Here is an 18,859-nt window from a genome sequence, read left to right on the forward strand (position 1 = left end):
TGTGAGATACCATTCATGTCTTTTGCCTATTTTTCTGTTGTATTGTTTATTTTTATTTGATCTGTATAAGTTCTTTATATATCCTTGACAATAATTATTTGTTGCAAGTATCTTCTTTAAAGACAAAAATCAACTTGTTTTAGCCCTATCTGCTTTTTTTTTTTTTAATTAATTAATTTATTTATTTATTTTTGGCCCCGTTGGGTCTTTGTTGCTGCGCGTGGGCTTTCTCTAGTTGTGGCGAGCGGGGGCTACTCTTCGTTGTGGTGTGTGGGCTTCTCATTGTGGTGACTTCTCTTGTTGCGGAGCACGGGCTCTAGGCACGCGGGCTTCAGTAGTTGTGGCTCGCGGGCTCAGTAGTTGTGGCTCGCTGGCTTCAGTAGTTGCGGTGCACAGGCTCTAGAGCGCGGGCTCAGTAGTTGTGGCGCACGGGCTTAGTTGCTCTGCGGCATGTGGAATCTTCCCAGACCAGGACTCAGACCCGTGTCCCCTGCATTGGGAGGCGGATTCTTAACCACTGTGCCACCAGGGAAGCCCCCTGTCTGCTTTTTTATGACTATTCTGACTTTTAAATATAAAATAATTACTTTCAAAAGTTACTCAGCAGTGGAAATGGTTTAATCTTTTGCTGTTATTATTCATAATAGTTACCAAAAATATTAGAGCCCAGCCTAACTGATCTATCTTAAAATTTTTTCAAGACAGATAATTTGGCTACAAGGAAAGGGCCACTAAGATAACTTAGTTAAGTAAGCAGTAACTTTATTTATTCCAAGGGTCTGGGGGATAAAACAAAAACTGAAATGACAGGATAAGTAAGGATGACTCCTACATATTATATAGCTTGGGAGGGTCACTGTTTTCTGGTTCACGTATCTCAACGCTGTTAGACAAAAGCCAGCCAATCTACATATTTCCTACAACAGCCTTCCAACCAGTATTTATTAGGCTCTTCCTTTATAACTTTTCACACAGCCACTGCATTTACCATATTCAGACCAGGGAATGAGAACTTTACTTTGTACTCAGGAATCAAAGCACTAGTGTATGCAAGGACCAAAGAGTGATCTGAAAATGATTTGGTGGCAAAGTAATAGAGTGATGAGACCACTGTATACTGTTTATAGACAGTATTACAAAGGATGACGTTCTGTGGGGTGCAAGTTCTAAAGAACTGTTAAAGTTATTCCATACATTGGGGAATGAAAACTTGACTTGAGGGTTGTGATAATTTTTTTAAATTAGAAATTGTCAAGCTGTATGAGCTTTATATTACATTGGGTTATATTTTCCTACTCGTTTCTTCTCCTGTTAACCTTGTGGAAATGCTATTCAATTAAGTAAATAAGTACTAAAGTTTTTAACTACTTTTGGTAGCTGGTTTGATGGGAGTTACAATTTGAGATTAGAAGTTGAAAATGAAAAGGGATGTGATTTATGCTCCAATATATAGTACAAATGAAATGATTATATATAGCAATTGCTTTTCTTTCCTTTCCCTAACCCTTCAATCTTCATTACCTCTGCTCATTTCTAGCTCGTTCTAAATCTCACATTTACACACACACACTTACCTTTTGGTGCGATTTGACTTATATGCCCTACCACCAAACGTATGTGGACAAGACCTCCTCATTACCATTTCATATTTCCATTTTAATATCTGACACCTACAGTCAGTGTTCGGATAGTATCTTTGTGTGCTGAGCCAACTGTTTCTAATTTCTAAATCCATATTCTCTCTTTCTCTTTGCTCTTGACAGAAGGCCACAACCCATGTACTCCTTATAGAAACAAGCACGTTGGAACATACCCTTTCTCAGGGATTGCGAGGGCTTGAGCCCTCACAGAATCTGAGCCTAGAATATATTTTTTATTCCATTAAGTCACGTGAAACAGTTTTTGCCCCAATTGGGTAAAAAGTTAAATGAAAAATTATAAGTTTTTTTTTCTTTTTTTTTTTGCTTTTCAGGCTTTTTATATTAATATGGGATATTGCTATAGCCCTAGCATGTAGGAATTATTACTCATCCTTTATACCTTTAAATATTTAATTTTTAATACTGACGCTGAAAATGCTTTAAACTGTCCTTTTCCTTCATAGGCATTTGGCACAAACCAAGAGGATTATGCAAGTTACATTATGAATGGTATCATCAAATGGGGTGATCCAGTCACTCGAGTTCTAGAAGATGGGGAGCTGCTGGTCCAACAGACTAAAAACAGTGACCGCACACCATTGGTTAGCGTCCTTCTGGAAGGTGAGGAAAAATTAGGCGATGGCATCAAAAGCTGAAAAAAGAAAAAGAAGCACTTTTACAAAACCATTTAGCACATTCCAGAAAAATGAATTATTTTCAGTTCTAAACCTGTTCATGATCTGAAAATAGCAATCCATTCTGTGTTCCAATATTGTGCACGAATTTAAATCTTCTTGGGATAGAATGTTACTAATGAATGATAGCAACTAGTTTTCTTATAAGATTGTATCTAAATTTCTATGTTACTTGATAGAGTCTATGATACCACATAGTATTCAATTCAATTAAAAAAATATTCACTGAGTATTTACTATGTCTTAGGCATTGAACTGGTTGCTGGAGACACAAAGATATTCACAGAGTTGAGTCTGGTCATGAAAAAAGTCATGTAAACAAATACCTAACTACCATGTATGTGTGTAAGGGTATGTGAATGCAAGTCATTTTGCCCAGGGGTGGTCAAAGAAAGTGTTCAATTTAGCCTTTGAAGGATCAGTTAGGATTTTACCAAGTAGACAAAAAAGGAAGGACGTTCTACAGATTATTTTTTATAGTTATAATTAGTAGAACAACAGAAAAGTTCAGTGAGTCCACATGACAGGGGAATCCAGCCCCTGCCAAAGGGCTAGGGGTGGGGGCTTCCCGAGAGAAACACATTAAGCCAAGACCTAAAGGATGAGGAGAAGCTGGGCGAGCAGAGTAACTGCGGAAGATGTTCTAAACAGAGGGACCAGTGTGTGAAAAAGCCCTGGGATGGAAGGAGACTGAAACAGAAAGGGAGATTGGCTAAGACATGAGACTGAAGAAGTAAGACAGGAGCCAGTTCATGCAAAGCCTTTTAGACCATGTTAACGGTTTAGACTCTATCCGGGGGGCAGTGGGGAGCTGTTTGTAGGATTTTAAGCAGTGAAGTGACATGATCAGATTTATATTTTCAAAACATCATGACTGTTTTGTGATAGAGAACGGATTAGAGTGGCAAAAATACACAGGAAAGACCAATGGTGAGAAGCGGTTGCATTAGTTTTAATGAGAGCTGACTATGGTTTGAAGTACTGTAGTGGTAGGAGAGATGGAGTTATGTAGACCATTTTGAGAAATATTTAGGAGGGAGAATAAAAGAGACTTTATGATAATTATAATAATTATTAATTATTAAGCATAATTAAGCTAACATTCTTTGAACTCTTAACTATTTGCCAGTCAGTCTACTAGCACTTTACACATACCTTCTCATTTAAACTCCACTTCAATCCTGTGAGGGCAGATGCTGCTGTTATCCCTATTTTGTAGATGAGGAAGCTGAAGCTTAGAAATAGTAACTAGATTGAAAATGGGGAGAGATCAAACATGATCCCCAGGTTTCTGGTATTCACGGCTGGTAAATGCTATTGTTCACTAAGACTGGGAACGCTAGTGGAGAAGTACATTTCAGAAAGAAAGATCACGAGTTCAGTTTTGGACACATTAAGTTCATGGTTCCTATAGGATAATTGAATGGGAAATGTTGAGTAGCCCACTGGATATGTGGGTCTAGTGCTTAGAAGAGAGGTCTCGCTGGCAGTATACATTCATGAGTTGTCAGTATGTAGACTTGTTGAATCCATGGGAGTGGATGAAGTCACTTACAGAAAGGGTAGGTTGAGAAGAAATGGGGGGCCTAGGACTGATCTCTGAGGTGTGTCAACATTTAAGGACTAAGTAGAGCAGGAAGAGTTGACAAAGGAGATTGAGCAAGAATAACCAGAGAGGTAAGAGGGGGGGAAAAGAGAATGTGCTGTCACAGAAGCCAAGAAAAGTATTTAAGGAAAGAAGAGAGGTATAGCTGATTCACTTTGCTGTACAGTAGAAACTAACACAACATTGTAAAGCAGCTATACTCCAATAAAAATTAATTATAAAAAAAAGAAAAATAAATAAAGAGGAGAGTTATCAGTTGTATCAAATATTCCTGAGAGGCCAACAGATAAAGTGTTGGATTTGGTGATGTGGAGGTCATTGGTGACCCTGATGGGAGCCTGTGCCATGTAATGGGAATGGAAGCCATAGCGTTTGTTTGAGGATGGATGGAAGGTGAAGAGTGAAGGCAGCTGGCGTAGATGATTATTTAGGGGGGTTTCATTTCGAAGGGAGAAGGCAGAGTAAGTGTTGAAAGTAGTGAAGTCAAGAAAGAGGTTTCTTTTGTTTATTAAACTGTCAGTAGACTAGAGCATGTTTAAATGCGGTTGGTAAGGCTCCAGGGAAGAGGGAGGGGTGGAACATATAGGGGGGAGAGGGTACAATCAATAATGTCAGGTTCCTCACAGATGTAGAGAACAAATGTATGGACACCAAGGGGGCAAAGTGGGGGGTGTGTGTGTGATAAATTGGGAGATTGGGATTGACATGTATACACTAATATGTATAAAATCGATAACTAGTAAGAACCTGCTGTATAAAAAAATAAAATTAAAAAAAAAATAATGTCAGGTTCCTGAGAAGATGGGAAAGAATAATTGGTCAGTTTATGGTTGGAAGAGGGGCACATCTTTTATTACACAGAAGGGAAGGAGGAGATGTCTAAATATAAGTAAGTTTGTAGCTTTGGTTGCCTTCATGAGAAGACCTGAGTCTTTAGTTTCCTAGCTCTTTAAGTCACATTTGCTTCTAATAAGGCAGTTTTCCCTGCCCCTAATATCACCTCTGAAGAAGATTGTATTTTTTTGTGAGACAAATGATTTGATAGAACTAATAACATAGGTACTGATATGCATTTGAATGCATTCTCTTTTTTTTTTTAAAGAAGCAAAACCCTTGCATTTTGTATATTTAGCCAGAAGTTTGAAAGATTAAGGTTATGTGAGAAAGAAAGAAGGAATATATTTCAACATACTTTTGAGAAGTGCTAATCAGTTCATTAAATTTAGTTGCTAATAAATAAGAGAAAACATGTCTGCCATGAAATTGTGTCAGGAAATGTTAATGAGCAACTAGTTGAGGCCTTGGTACATTGTGGATAAAAGTTTAAACTTGTTTTATTCCTCTTTGCTTAGGTTGGCTTTTTTCCCCTGACTTGCTCGTATTGTTATGCAGGTCCTCCTCACAGTGGGAAGACTGCTTTGGCTGCAAAGATTGCAGAGGAATCCAACTTCCCCTTCATCAAGATCTGTTCTCCTGATAAGATGATTGGCTTTTCTGAGACAGCCAAGTGTCAGGCCATGAAGAAGGTATCAAGATTTTTACTTTCATTTTAATTTCCTATCTCTTAGATGTGTGTGCACACGCGTGTGCGTGTGTACGTACACATGTACATATAAATCTATCTTTGTGTGTGTATATATATATGCCATGGCAGTTATGTTCTTCTCAAGTGGAATTAAATTATCAGCAGAATTTGGTGGGAAACAGCAACTGTTTTAGACATAGTATTTAACTTTGTAATGCATTTTTTTAAAAAATTTATTTATTTATGGCTGTGTTGGGTCTTCGTTTCTGTGCGAGGGCTTTCTCCAGTTGCGGCAAGTGGGGGCCACTCTTCATCGCGGTGCGCAGGCCTCTCACTATCGCGGCCTCTCTTGTTGTGGAGCACAGGCTCCAGACGTGCAGGCTCAGTAATTGTGGCTCACGGGCCCAGTCGCTCCGTGGCATGTGGGATCTTCCCAGACCAGGTCGCGAACCCGTGTCCCCTGCATTGGCAGGCAGATTCTCAACCACTGCGCCACCAGGGAAGCCCTGTAATGCATTTTTATTAGAGTATCCTTATCTTCCAAATTATGCTTTGTTTAGTGTGTATTATGATTAATTTTCATTTCTTAAGTTTGTATTGACTTGATTGAAAGATCACAGTTCAGAGTTTTTGAGTAGAGTAGAGCAAATTCATTTAGGATTTTTTAAGCTCTTTCATCAGTGTATAATGTCAGACTAGGGTCAGTTAAATTGACTGTATAGTTTGGGAAAGAACAGAGGTGTATCATTGGAAAGAAATTCTCAAAACCCCTACAGAAAGATGGTGGTATATTAGATAGTAATCAGTCTGCTTAGCAGACTTAGTGCAGTCCTTGTCTTTTTGCCTTTCTCCAAGTGCCGTTTGTCACCCTCTTAATACGGCTGCTTTGACCCACTGGTGAAAGTTAGAACAACATAGAATAGAATCCTAGCACTGAAAGAACTCTAAGATCGTCTGGTTCATCGCTCTTACATTCAAGCAAGTACCATGTAAGGCATTTAGGATAGTAGGTGGTTGCTCATTAAAAACAGAAAACAAAAACAACAAAAATCAATGCTGAGCACTCTTAATGGCTGTTTCACCTCACTTGATTTTCATTGATATTCTGATTTTGCATACTCCCAGACAGTGAAGAAAGATTATTATTATTATTTTTTAAAAATTTTATTTATTTATTTATTTATTTTTGGCTGTGTTGGGTCTTTGTTTCTGTGCATGGGCTTTCTCCAGTTGCGGCGAGCGGGGGCCACTCTTCATTGCTGTGTGCGGGCCTCTCACTATCGTGGCCTCTCTTGTTGCGGAGCACAGGCTCCAGACGCGCAGGCTCAGTAGTTGTGGCTCATGGGCCCAGTTGCCCCGTGGCATGTGGGATCTTCCCAGACCAGGGCTCGAACCCGTGTCCCCTGCATTGGCAGGCAGATTCTCAACCACCGCGCCACCAGGGAAACCCAAGATTATTTTTTATATATTTAGTTGAAGTATTTATTTTGCTTAAATCCTTTTTTTCATGCTTGATCTTTTATAGATAAGAACTTACTGTAAGTTAAAGAGATGTGAGAAAACCAGAATGAGGGGAAAGAATCTTGAGAATGGGATTGCTGCCTAGTAAAGACAGCTCAGATGTTCTTTTACCTTGTTCTTAGGCCCTCACTTTATAAAGATGTAGGATAGAATTACCTTAGTTTTTCTTTAGGGAAGAGATTGAAGAGGAAGATACATTCTTTCAAAGGCAGACTCCAAAAAAATATAAGTTTGAGAAGTTAGTCTCATGTTTGTGCAGGTAGCAAAAAATCATTTGTGTAGGTCGCTTGAAATAGATAGAGGAGGCGGAGCTTAGAACAGGATTCCAGGCCTGCACACCAAAACGTCAAGGTAAATATTCTGCATAAGGTCTTTGAAGTTGAGTGTGAAAGTGAGGGAGATGTTGCCAGACACAAGAACTTAAATATCGTAGTCTGTTTATTCTGTGTCTGAGGTGAGACCCGTAATATCTATCCTTCCCAGGAAAATCTGGACAGAATCACTAGGACCAGTAACCTCCCTAATGTAGGTAGGGGTTGTTTTTCTTTATTTTTTGGTCTTTTTCCCTTTAAAGGGAACCCTTAAACCACTTTTGTTGAAAATTTAAATAGCCCTTGGAATTGGTGGCCATTGAACTTAGCATTTAATTGAACAGCTGATTCTATTTGTATTTTCCTAACTCCATCTATTCCTTATACTTGTTCAAAAGTAGTCGTCTTCTGTGCGTACGGTAAATTACTCCACTGCTTTCCCCTAGCTGCCAGCTTCTACCTCCCATGTACCCTGAGATGTGGGTGGATGGTCCTGGTTTTTTCTATAAAGTTTTTTTTGAAGTATTTTAGGCTTCTGCACATCAAAGCTGCTTTGCAAGTGTGAGATACTATCATTTTTATTATTTCAATCTCTTGCAAATTGACTTGAGGGGGGCAGGTAATATGTGCTGATTTTAGAGGCTTATATGGTTAAATTAATGGCTTAATAACTTATGATTTAATCTTTAAATTGTTGAAGCCTTTCAAGGTAGGGTTTCAGATGAGTAGAAGGCTAAGGTGTATAAAAATAAGTGTCTATACAAGCTTACTTGAAGTTGTTTGGATTCATGATTCACTGTCTGGATCATCCGTGTACCCTTAAAGTTACAAAAATTATTTCTGCTTCAGCAGTATAATAAATTCATATTAAGACTTTTTGGGTTTTCCTTGGGGAAAAATATTATTCCTTGTGACTAAAGAACAGAACAGAGAAAAGAATGAAGCATAGGTGTCTTAGAAATATATTAGAAATACTGCAAAATCTTTCCCTGCAAATAGTTTTCACATTGTTGCCTAATGATAGATTGACAAAAGCCTGAGGGCTCAAACCCATCTAACGGTGCTAAGTCTTCCAGTTTGCTTTTGAAAATGAAATATTAATGCCATTCTTTAGTAGTTCAAGTCTCCCTCCCACCATTGTTTTCTTCCCTTCTTTTTTTTTAGTGTGAAGATGGAAAGAAGATTTTTTTTTTCAAAGCACAAATAATTTATAATCCTTTATCATTAGGGAGAAGACATTTCTTTCTTTTTAAGTGCTTCCCTCCCACCCCCAAAATGTAGCTTTTCCCAACTTCAAAAATAATTTAGAAAATGCAGAAAAGGACACAGAAGAAAATAAAGTCCATATTTGTCCTTCTATTTTCTTCTCTACTCAGATACACATACACACACACATATATTGGGGATCACATTGGACATACTGTTTTAAACCTGGTTCTTTCACTTAATATGAAATTTTTTCATTGTCGTTAAAATGTATCTCAATATTATGTTAAATTAATAGCTGTATAATATCCATTTAAACATTGCTTTTTTGTTGAACATTTATGTTGTTTCCAGGTTTTTTCACTTTTATAAACAATATTCTGTAGAACTCCCAATCACTGCCCCCATTTTCTTATTACATTTTTCTGAGAGTAGCATCCTGCTTTACTGGCTGAGAATTTGGACTTAGGTTTCAAATAGACCTGAATTTGAATCCCAGCTCCACTGTTCTTACCAGCTCTTATAGTCACTTAACATATAAGCCTCTGTTTTCTCATCTACCAAATGAAGATAATATTAATAGCTGCCTCATTGGGTTGTTATGAGAATTAAATGAGATGGTGATTTATGTACGGTATCACATAGTGCCTTGGGATATAATATGTGCTCAATAAAGTATAGTGGTTGTTTTTACTTATCATTATTATTGCACATACATTTCTGGTTATTTCTTTAGGATAAATTCTCAGAATTGAGATTGCTAAGGTAAAAATATTAATGATTTTCAAATTTTTATAAGTATTGCTATTAAAACTTATGTAAAAATACTAATGTTTATAAAGCCCACCTCTTAAGAAAGCTGTGCTAATTTACACTTGCAGCCCCATCATATAAGAATGTCAGTTTCCTTGGGCTCTTGCCCGAACTTGATGTTGTTAAAATATTTTTTGCAGAAACTAACATAACATTGTAAAGCAATTATACTCCAATAAAGATGTTAAAAAATATATATATATTTTTTGCAAATTTGATAGGTAAAAGATTGGCATTAAAATCATTTATTCACCTACATTTTAATGACTAGATGCTCAGTTTTAAAGATTTTTCAAAATGTTTTGCAATGACAATAGTTTGTGAAACTCAGAAATATTATAACACATTAATTTTTCTTAAAGAGAGGTGGTCTGAATACTTAATTCATAGAATATCTTTATATACCATTTTATTACTTAAACCAAGAGATGATGAGTTTTTGTTAGTAGAGAGGGTCATTAGGCTTGCTTTAATGAGTATCTAAGATTTAATTGCAACTAAGCTATTCTTATTCACATACAGATGGTGCTAAAATATATGAAAGTAGTTTATTCCCAATTAATTTAAAATTCACCTTGTACTTCTCTTAATCTGCTTAATAAATCCTTTCTCCATAGATAAACTCCTCAATACTAACAAAGTCTGTATGAAGTATTATCCTTATATTCTGGGGGGGATACTATGTGTTCCATTAAGATATTTGAAGTGTTCACAGATCTTTCTCTTCTCCCCCATTTTATTTTTGTTTCCCCAACTTTATTCTGTTTAAAAATTTTAATTCCTTTATCCATTTTTGCATCTATACTTAAAAAAAAAAACACCTATTTTACTAGTTCTATTAATGACATTAAATGAACAAAAGAACAAAGCAGTAGAATTTGATTTTAACTAATTACCTAATGTTGGTGCTTTCCGAGTATACAATCAGTACAGAGGTAAAATAGAACAATCCGATGTGACTACATTGTTTGAACAAAATTAAGTAGAAAATTAGTGATTTATAAAACTATACCCATTAATAGCATAATATAGTCTTGTTTTTAAAAGGACTGAAAATTAATGGAAGAAATTTTCCTTTCCACTAGCTTTGCAAGAAAGGAATAATCTTCTTTGAATATCCTCCTGTAAATCCCACTGCAAATTGTAGTCTGCACAGGACAGAATCATGGTGCCTAATCCTCCTCTTTTCATGGTTTAGTCCATACAAAGAGCAGAGCTGGAAATTGGATCTTTTGACAGCAGTTACTAAGCAACAGAATTTGGATGTTTTTGGTTAACATCCTAATATATCATGTAGCTGATTTGTTGAAGATTGTGCATGCATTAACTGAGAGAAGTGGACACCCCGGAAGTGACTACAGGTCCCTGTACTGCTGGGGGACGAGCACTTGTTGTTTTTGTTGAATACACTCTGTCTTTTGACGTTTGTATCTGTTCGGCACACAAAGGAAGATGGTGCAGCTCTCTAGTGGAATTTAACTTTCAGATCCTGTGACTTTTTATATTATTAAAAATACCCCACTCTGTCACTCAAGTCATGTGAAAATTTAAGAATTTTTCCTGAAAAGCAGGGAGAACAAATAAGGGATTTTAAGGTCATTCCAGGAAGCTTGAGTGCTTTGCCAAAAGTTTAGGTCCACTTCCTGAGGCAGTTTCATTAGAAGACAGCTAATGTTTGCTTGGTCTACTCCCAAGTTATTTTTAGAAACTAGAGATTATTACGGATAGCACCAATTTGAATTTGCTCATTTACGTTTTTATATGCGACCAAATATGATTTGAGTATTCTTTCAACTAATTGCTGACAGATTTACTACATTAGGGATTTTCTAAGTCATCAAATTCCTACTGTCATCAGATTTCTACTAACTAGGTACTTCATGCCAGCCACTTCAGAACTGAGATGAGCTCTTTCAGCCCCCAAAGAACCTGAAAATTTGGCTTCACTTACCTCAGAGCGCTAAAGAGGTTATAGAAAATGGAGGACAGAATCTACTTAGAACACGCTTTGCTGTGGTTTGTGATTCTGAAAGGCTGGGGTTAACATGGAGCTAATGCTGGCGTGTTCCCATTTGTATTCTTGTAGACTCCAGCATCTGCAGCTGCTGCCCCTCCCCTGCACACAGGTGGCTCCCAGCTTGTCTGAAGATTCCAGGAGCGGGCTCTGTGCCTTGAGAGCTTGCAGTGTCCTTGAGGACCATAATAGAGCTGCCCCTAAGCCATTGGCAGCAGGAGCCCCACACCTCCTCTCGCAGGGCCTCCAGGATGCCCTTGCTACAGTCCCAGGCCCCACACATTCTGCGTTGTCTCTCATGACCCACTACACCTGCCTTTGCACGCAAGAGTGGAGGCACCAGAGAGTTTAATGATGACAACCTCATTATGTCCACAGCTAGAGATAGACTGTGGAACTCTGTTTTCTAGAGACGTTCTTCATCTTCTAGAATAGACCTCTCATTTTTTCCCTGTTGACTGTTGCCACTCTTTTCCACATTTTTTCTTTCTTCCGTTCTTCCCATTCTGTTTCTTTAGCCTTCTCTTTCAGACGTCTCACCTGACTCTAAGAATATGTCTATTCTGCTAATCAGGAAACTCCCTGATAGAACTAGGATGACCATACAATCCAATTTGCTGTGTGCAGTCATGGTTTTTACCTGTTGTTCCAGCATGATTATTAATAACTCCCACCTTTCAAGTGTCCTGCTTTGCATGATAACTTCTATGATCCCCTTCTGATAACCTCTTCAGCAAGAAAAGACTTGAGCATCATACTTTCATCTTACTAAATGAAAGGATCAGAATTTAAGTTAATTTTTTAAAGAGTCTGTAAGATACCACTATTAGCCCCAGCTTCAGCCCCCCTGGCTCAATGTTGTTTGGGCGTTTGGTCTGGAGCAGGCACTGTGTATTTGCTGTGTGCTGTTACTGACGGCAAGTTTGGCACTTTAGTTGTTGAATTCGAGCCGCGGCAGTTTGTGCAATTTTACTTTTCTTTCATCTTTCCTTCTTGTACCTCTCCTCCTTTTTGGGTTTATCTACCTAAAATTATGGTAGAACTTCCCAGCTCAGTATGTAAATATCTCACTTAGATTTTAGTCTGGCAGCTAATCGCATATACTTGCCAGTGGAATCTGAGTATCTCCTTATTTAGCATTGGGCCAGGAAGCCAAGAATGGAAGAGGCTGAGGAGACTAGGCAGAAACATGGATTCAGGGGAAGAGTGATGACCTTATATTATACTCGTGACTACATAAGGAAAAGAATGTGTGTGTAAGAAGTGAAAGGGGTGTGTGTGTATTTAAATTAAAGCAGAGTTAACTGAAACTGGTCAAACTACAACTGGAATTGCATAGCGTTTGTCATGGTTAGTATGTTGTTAAGAGAGTTTGCTCTGAGTACTTCTGTCCCCATGGTAGTAATTAGTACATTAAGAGCTGTCTGTAAAAAAAACTACATTAAAGACTGCTGTAGGTATTTTTCTTCTAAAATGTTATAGGTAACCCATGTGGTCAGCTGTGAAGTGATTTGTAATGCTTTGTGAATCACAGTATCTGAGATAAGTTAGTGAGACTGCATACAAATTTATCATCAGTTTAGACCCCAGCAGAGTCCTGAATAAGGTTCCTGTAGCCCTGTAAGCTCTGTAAGCTTTAAGAAGGGAGAAGGGCTGATTCAGGGAAAGTGTAAAACCTAATGCAAGTAGCCAGTCCATGATGTCTTGGGCCCCTGTGGCTTTAATCCACGATATTACAGCCTGTCAGACAGAATGATATGCTTGCATCAGAGCCCTTAGTAGAATTCTGAACAAAGGTTTTAAAGAGCCAAGCATTTTTTTCAGTGACTTCTTAAAATCACCTGAGTTTGCAGGATACTACGTTGGCTGCTGTATGGTCCAGTTTTCAAAAAAGAGCAAAGGACCACAGTGGAACTGCTTCTGAACTTTTCCATTGTCTCTTCCATTTCTCTTCTGCTTCATGTCTCACCCACCACTCCCCATACACGCAGCACCAATGCTGACACCTCTTCATTTTAATTCTTATTGACTGTATGTTAGTTCCTGCAGTGCTCCTAAATTTTCTCATCTCTGTGCCTCCTAACAGTCAGTACACTCTGCTTAGAACACTTTCTTTCCTGTTTTTTACTGAACTGTTCATCCTTCAGGTCTCAGCTTAAATGTCACTTCCTAAATTTAGGAGACCATCGTTGACTCCATAAGCTCTTATCAGTCACAATAGGCTAAGTTATGCTGCGATAATGAACAACCCTGAAAATCTCAGGGGCTTAACACAACAAAGTTTATTTCTTGCCCACATTACATGTCCGTCATGACTCAGAGGCGAAGCTCTGCCATAGTTTCTCAGAGACTCAAGCTAATAGGTAATAGAGACTCCATCTCACATGTGATGCCATGATAGCCAAGGCAGGATAAAGGAAGTATGATGAATCAAGCAGTGGCTCTTAAAGCTCCTTTCAGAAAGTGATATATTCTGTATTCACATTTTATTACCCAAAGCAAACCCCATAATCATCCCTAACTTAAGAGGGGGTAAGGAAGTGCAGTCCTACCATGTGCCAGAAAGAGAACCAGGATGTGTAGGGTATCCACAAGGACTACCACAGCTCCCGTGCTGTATACCAGCACATCATCTTGTGTTTCCTCTAACATCGTGATACCATGCTTTACTATAGTTACATGTGACCTTACTCATTACTCTTTCCATTGCCTTCATTAGTGCTTGACACATAATAGGAATTCAAAAATATTTGTTGAATGAATGAATAGAACAACGCTCCAAGATTCAGCCCTTAGCTCTTTATTCTTCTACTTCTACCATTTCTCCTTGAAGATGACATGCCTCTCTCATGGTTTCAGCAGTCACTGCCCTGAGGGTGATGTCCATACCCTGACTTCAATCATACAACTCCAACTACTTACTTGATATTTCTACTTGAATTTAATGCATAAATTTAAATTTATTACTTCAGTAAATATTTATCGATTACTTTCTGATAAGGCATTATATGAAGTAATGTGGATACAGAGATAAATACAATAGTACTTGCCTTCACAGGGCTTAAAATCTAGTGTAATGTAGGGAAGAATACAATGAATCCGTTAATATATACACAATATACAAAATGCTATACCAAAGGAGAAGAGAAACAAGTGACTTATGGCAAGATGGAATTAGAACTTGTGTTGTTTCAACCATTGAATCCATTGAGCAAATATTATTACTAAATACTCTTCTATGCTGGGTACTGAGGATAACATGAATAAAGTTTTTTTTCCACCTCACGGTCCAGTGAGGAGACAGGTAGCTAAGGACGAAAGGGTAGGTGAGATTTTGACACAATGTGGGAGGGTGACTGAGGGGTATGGGGGATGGTGCAAAGGAAAGCAACAGAGGCATGCTTTCATGCATGCATACAGCAAACATTTATTAGGCACCAGTGAGGCATCAGACCCTGCAAACATAATACTGAGGAAGACAATTCCTACCTTAAAGAATATACAAAAAAAAAAAAAATATATATATATATATATATATATATATATATATATATATATATATATATATATATATACAGTATGTTAGGGAGGAACTTACCATCTAGATTGTCAACATGAGTTAGTATTTTGCTTTTGTTTTTGTTGTTTTTACATCTCTGAGGGTGACTTTTGAGCATAGAAAAGACCATGTGTAGCTAATTTGAGGTCTAAAAAATTAAAATTCAACATATTAAAATTAAATAATTTAAAATCTAGTTTTTCAACACAAAAGAAAACTTAAACTTTAAAAAGGTCCACCTCTGGGGCTTCCCTGGTGGTGCAGTGGTTAAGAATCCGCCTGTCAATGTAGGGGACAGGGGTTCGATCCCTGGCCCAGGAAGATCCCACATGCCAGGGAGCAACTAAGCCCATGCGCCACAACTACTGAGCCTGCGCTCTAGAGCCTGCGCGCCACAACTACTGAAGCCCATGAGCCTAGAGCCCATGCTCTGCAACAAGAGAAGCCACGACAATGAGAAACCCACGCACCGCAATGAAGAGTAGCCCCCGCTCGCTGCAACTAGAGAAAGCCCGTGCTCAGCAACAAAGACCCAACGCAACCAAAAATAAAAACAAATAAATAAAATAAATAAATACATAAATAAATAAAAATAAATTAAGTCCACTTCTTTTATTCTATTTGTAAGTCTAGTAAAAGGTAGTTCAAAAAGAGACTTTTATAACTTAAATTTCTTTAAATATTTTAAAAAATATTTACACATTTAAAATATTTTATTTTCTCTTTGATGTACTTCAATTGTTTAACAAACAAAACATTCTAAATTTCAAAGCAAATCTATATATTTACTTAGTAATAAATTAAAACTAATAATATAATTATGGTGAATCTCAGATTACCATTACCATTTGGAGGGCTATTAAAGTTATATTTTACCTTCCAACATAAAAGTTTATCAAAATTAATTATTCAACTGCATATTTTAAATTCAACTAGCAAGGCTAATCTATTAATCTAACATGGTAAGTTAATTGTTACAAATAGTTTAAAGACCAACTATTCACAGATTGTCTTTAAACTTAATATGAAAAAGATTAATATTGTAGGTTTAATTTACTTTATTTCTATACCTAATCCTTAATCTTCTGTAGTTAAAAGATACCCAGTAAGGAATATTGTGCTACTACAAACAAACTCGGGAGAGGCGTGGTTACCATCTTGGTGCACTGAGGTTACTTATCAATCAGCTTGGGCTGGGATACAGGAATTAATTCTTACAGATGACACCAGTGGGATTCACTGAGCCCCAGTTATGGTCACTGGAATAGGAATGCCCAACATTTACAAAAAGGCTGGTCTCAAGGCCTTGAGCACTTACATTCAATTTATACATAAATTAATTCTTCTGTCTGGCTTGAAATTGCTACATCCTTGCCAGCATATAACAGCTTCCTTCACTGTTTGCTTAATTTGCATTTCTTTGGTTATCTTAAGGTAATGTTCTATTATCTTTTGTCTAGTTCTAACGATGCATCTATCTGATCCTTTATACCAGCTTTAATTTTTTTGTAAACACTTTGGCTGCTGTGGTCTGATTTGAGTTGACAAAATTCTCTGCTTTCTGTGTTATTCCTGTTTGACAGACCACAGTTCTTACAGATAATAAAATGATATTCAGTTCTACCCTGCACATCCCTGTGGCTCCATCTAGCTCTTGAGTCATAACACTGAAGTCATGCTTCTGACATAGATAGGAGAGACCATTATGATAAACTTGATGGATTTGTCAGTTGATTAATTCCAGCTGTTCCTCAGCACGCCCCAGTGTGACACATCCAGCTCTTGGAGCTGAAAGCAGCATTACCCTGCCCTTGCTCAGCCATGATCCAGCTGTGACGTCTTGGGCAAGTCATTTAACTGCTTTGGGCCTCAGTTTCCTCACTTTTAAATTGTAAGAACTCTTGGGCTTCCCTGGTGGGGCAGTGGTTGAGAATCCGCCTGCCAGTGCAGGGGACACGGGTTCTATCCCTGATCCAGGAAGATCCCACATGCCGTGGAGCAACTAAGCCGGTGTGCCACAACTACTGAGCCTGCACTCTAGAGCCCGCGAGCCACAACTACTGAAGCCCGCGCACCTAGAGCCCGTGCTCCACAGCAACAAAAGTCATCGCAGTGAGAAGCCGACGCACCGCAACGAAGAGTAGCCCCTGCTCACCACAACTAGAGAAAGCCCACACACAGCAACGAAGACCCAACACAGCCAAAAATAAATTAATTAATTTTTAAAAATTGAAAGAACTCTTCAAGTTCTGAAGTTCTATTAAATTCTAGTTTTGTGTAGTCAGAAATATTGGATGTTTTACTGTGTTTTGTTTGAGCATTGGTCAAGAATTAGCTAAATTTTATCTTCTTGGAAATTGTCATAATTATGGAGGGCAGTGAGATAATAAATGGCTTTGCTTTCTTCTAGATCTTTGATGATGCATATAAATCCCAGCTCAGTTGTGTGGTTGTGGATGACATTGAGAGACTGCTTGGTGAGTCATAACTTTTGCCATTGTATTATCCTTGCCACATTACAGCTAATGTCTCACAAATTACAAGAGAAAAATACGGGTGTTTATAATCTATAGGGCAATAGAAATACCTTTCTTTGTCTAATAAGGAAATATAACACTATCTCTTATATCTGAAGTCAACAATGGTATTCATGTTAAATATGCCTTAATGACCGTAGCTACATTATAAACTGCTTTCCTATAAGGGCCCATGTCTCATATCATTTTGTATCTTCCACAGAGTTCCCTGCCCATAATAAATGATTAGTAATTTTAGTTGATGGATATATTTGCTGTATACTATTTCTGAGCTGTCTGTAGCTCAGGGATTCCATTTGTGAACTTTGACAGAACTAAGGAAAGAAGGGTTTAGGATTGGAGTGAAATCTACAGGTTAGCTATAACACTTGGGGCAGAAGTTGTAAGCTCTTTGTACATCAGTTTCTGCTCACATAAAAAAGAGACTGTATTCTCTTCCTTACTTATCCCACAGAGTAATTGTAAAGACAAAAATGAGATAATATTGTGAAAGTTAAAAACATTCTGAAAGTTAAAAGTGCTCTACAGTAATTTTTAAAAATACCTATTAAACATCTCCTGTGTTTAAGTGCACTCCTACAGAATACAAAGATGAATAAAACAGTCCCTGTACTCAGCTCATAAGATGTATTCCACAAACAAATGCCAGAACAGTGTTATTACTCTTACATTTTATTTCATTGCAAAAAATAGATAAATCTGGAATAAATTCATTGTAACAATGGCTCAGGATGCTATAATAAACTTGATTGAAATTGAACCTACCTGGTAACTTAATAAATATCTGAAAATACTGCCAACCTCTGGTTAACTAACCCCTTCTTCATTAAGGGGTCCATAATGGTGTAGTAATGATTTCACGTTAACTGTTCTTACTACATTTTTCCCATGATTTTCAGACTTGCTTTACGTCCTCTATTACTTCTTTATTTTCCTGTTTCCTAAGGCAATGTTTATTACAAAGCAAAGCAGGTATATCTATGAGGTCTTCTTAAATCAATAGTTTTATCTAGTGACCTGGGTTTTGGGTCTGCTATTTTTGATACACTTCAGCTCAGTTTCTGGGATTATTTCTTTAAAAGCTTTTAGGCACATACTCATAGCTCTGTGTAAAGTCCTTTATCTAAACACAATTGAGATGTGTGGTCATAGCAACAGTACTATGTCAGGAATGTGTGCCCTCTGAGTATATTTTCACTTGTATGAATAGTTATTATCCGTACTTGTTTGTTCATTTATTCAGTAAGCATTTGCTGAGCCCTTACCACTGTGCTAGAATTATTAGGGTTTCAGAAAAATAAGTAGTAAGATGCTGTCATTATGACATACATTGGCAAAAATTAATACAAAGTAGAATGTGCCATGTGTTCTGGATATTCAGAAAAGGGAGGATCACTTTTGACTTCAGAGGGCTGATGCCTGAAGGCAGCTC

At 37.6% G+C, this 18,859-nt stretch overlaps 1 protein-coding gene across 3 annotated transcripts in view; it reads left to right on the plus strand.

The window, feature by feature from the left end:
• The window catches only part of NSF (N-ethylmaleimide sensitive factor, vesicle fusing ATPase), a 160,962-nt gene that overhangs the window by 113,241 nt on the left and 28,862 nt on the right, over positions 1 to 18,859 (plus strand). For all 3 annotated transcript variants that reach the window (XM_082373826.1, XM_082373825.1, XM_082373827.1), the window contains 3 exons: positions 2,105 to 2,261; positions 5,334 to 5,467; positions 17,301 to 17,367. In XM_082373826.1, coding sequence (XP_082229952.1) covers positions 2,105 to 2,261; positions 5,334 to 5,467; positions 17,301 to 17,367 — 358 coding nt within the window. The remainder of the gene's footprint in view (positions 1 to 2,104; positions 2,262 to 5,333; positions 5,468 to 17,300; positions 17,368 to 18,859) is intronic.

The sequence above is a fragment of the Balaenoptera borealis genome, assembly GCF_965194805.1.
Source record: "Balaenoptera borealis genome assembly, chromosome: 20".
NCBI classification, from domain to species: Eukaryota; Metazoa; Chordata; class Mammalia; order Artiodactyla; family Balaenopteridae; genus Balaenoptera; species Balaenoptera borealis.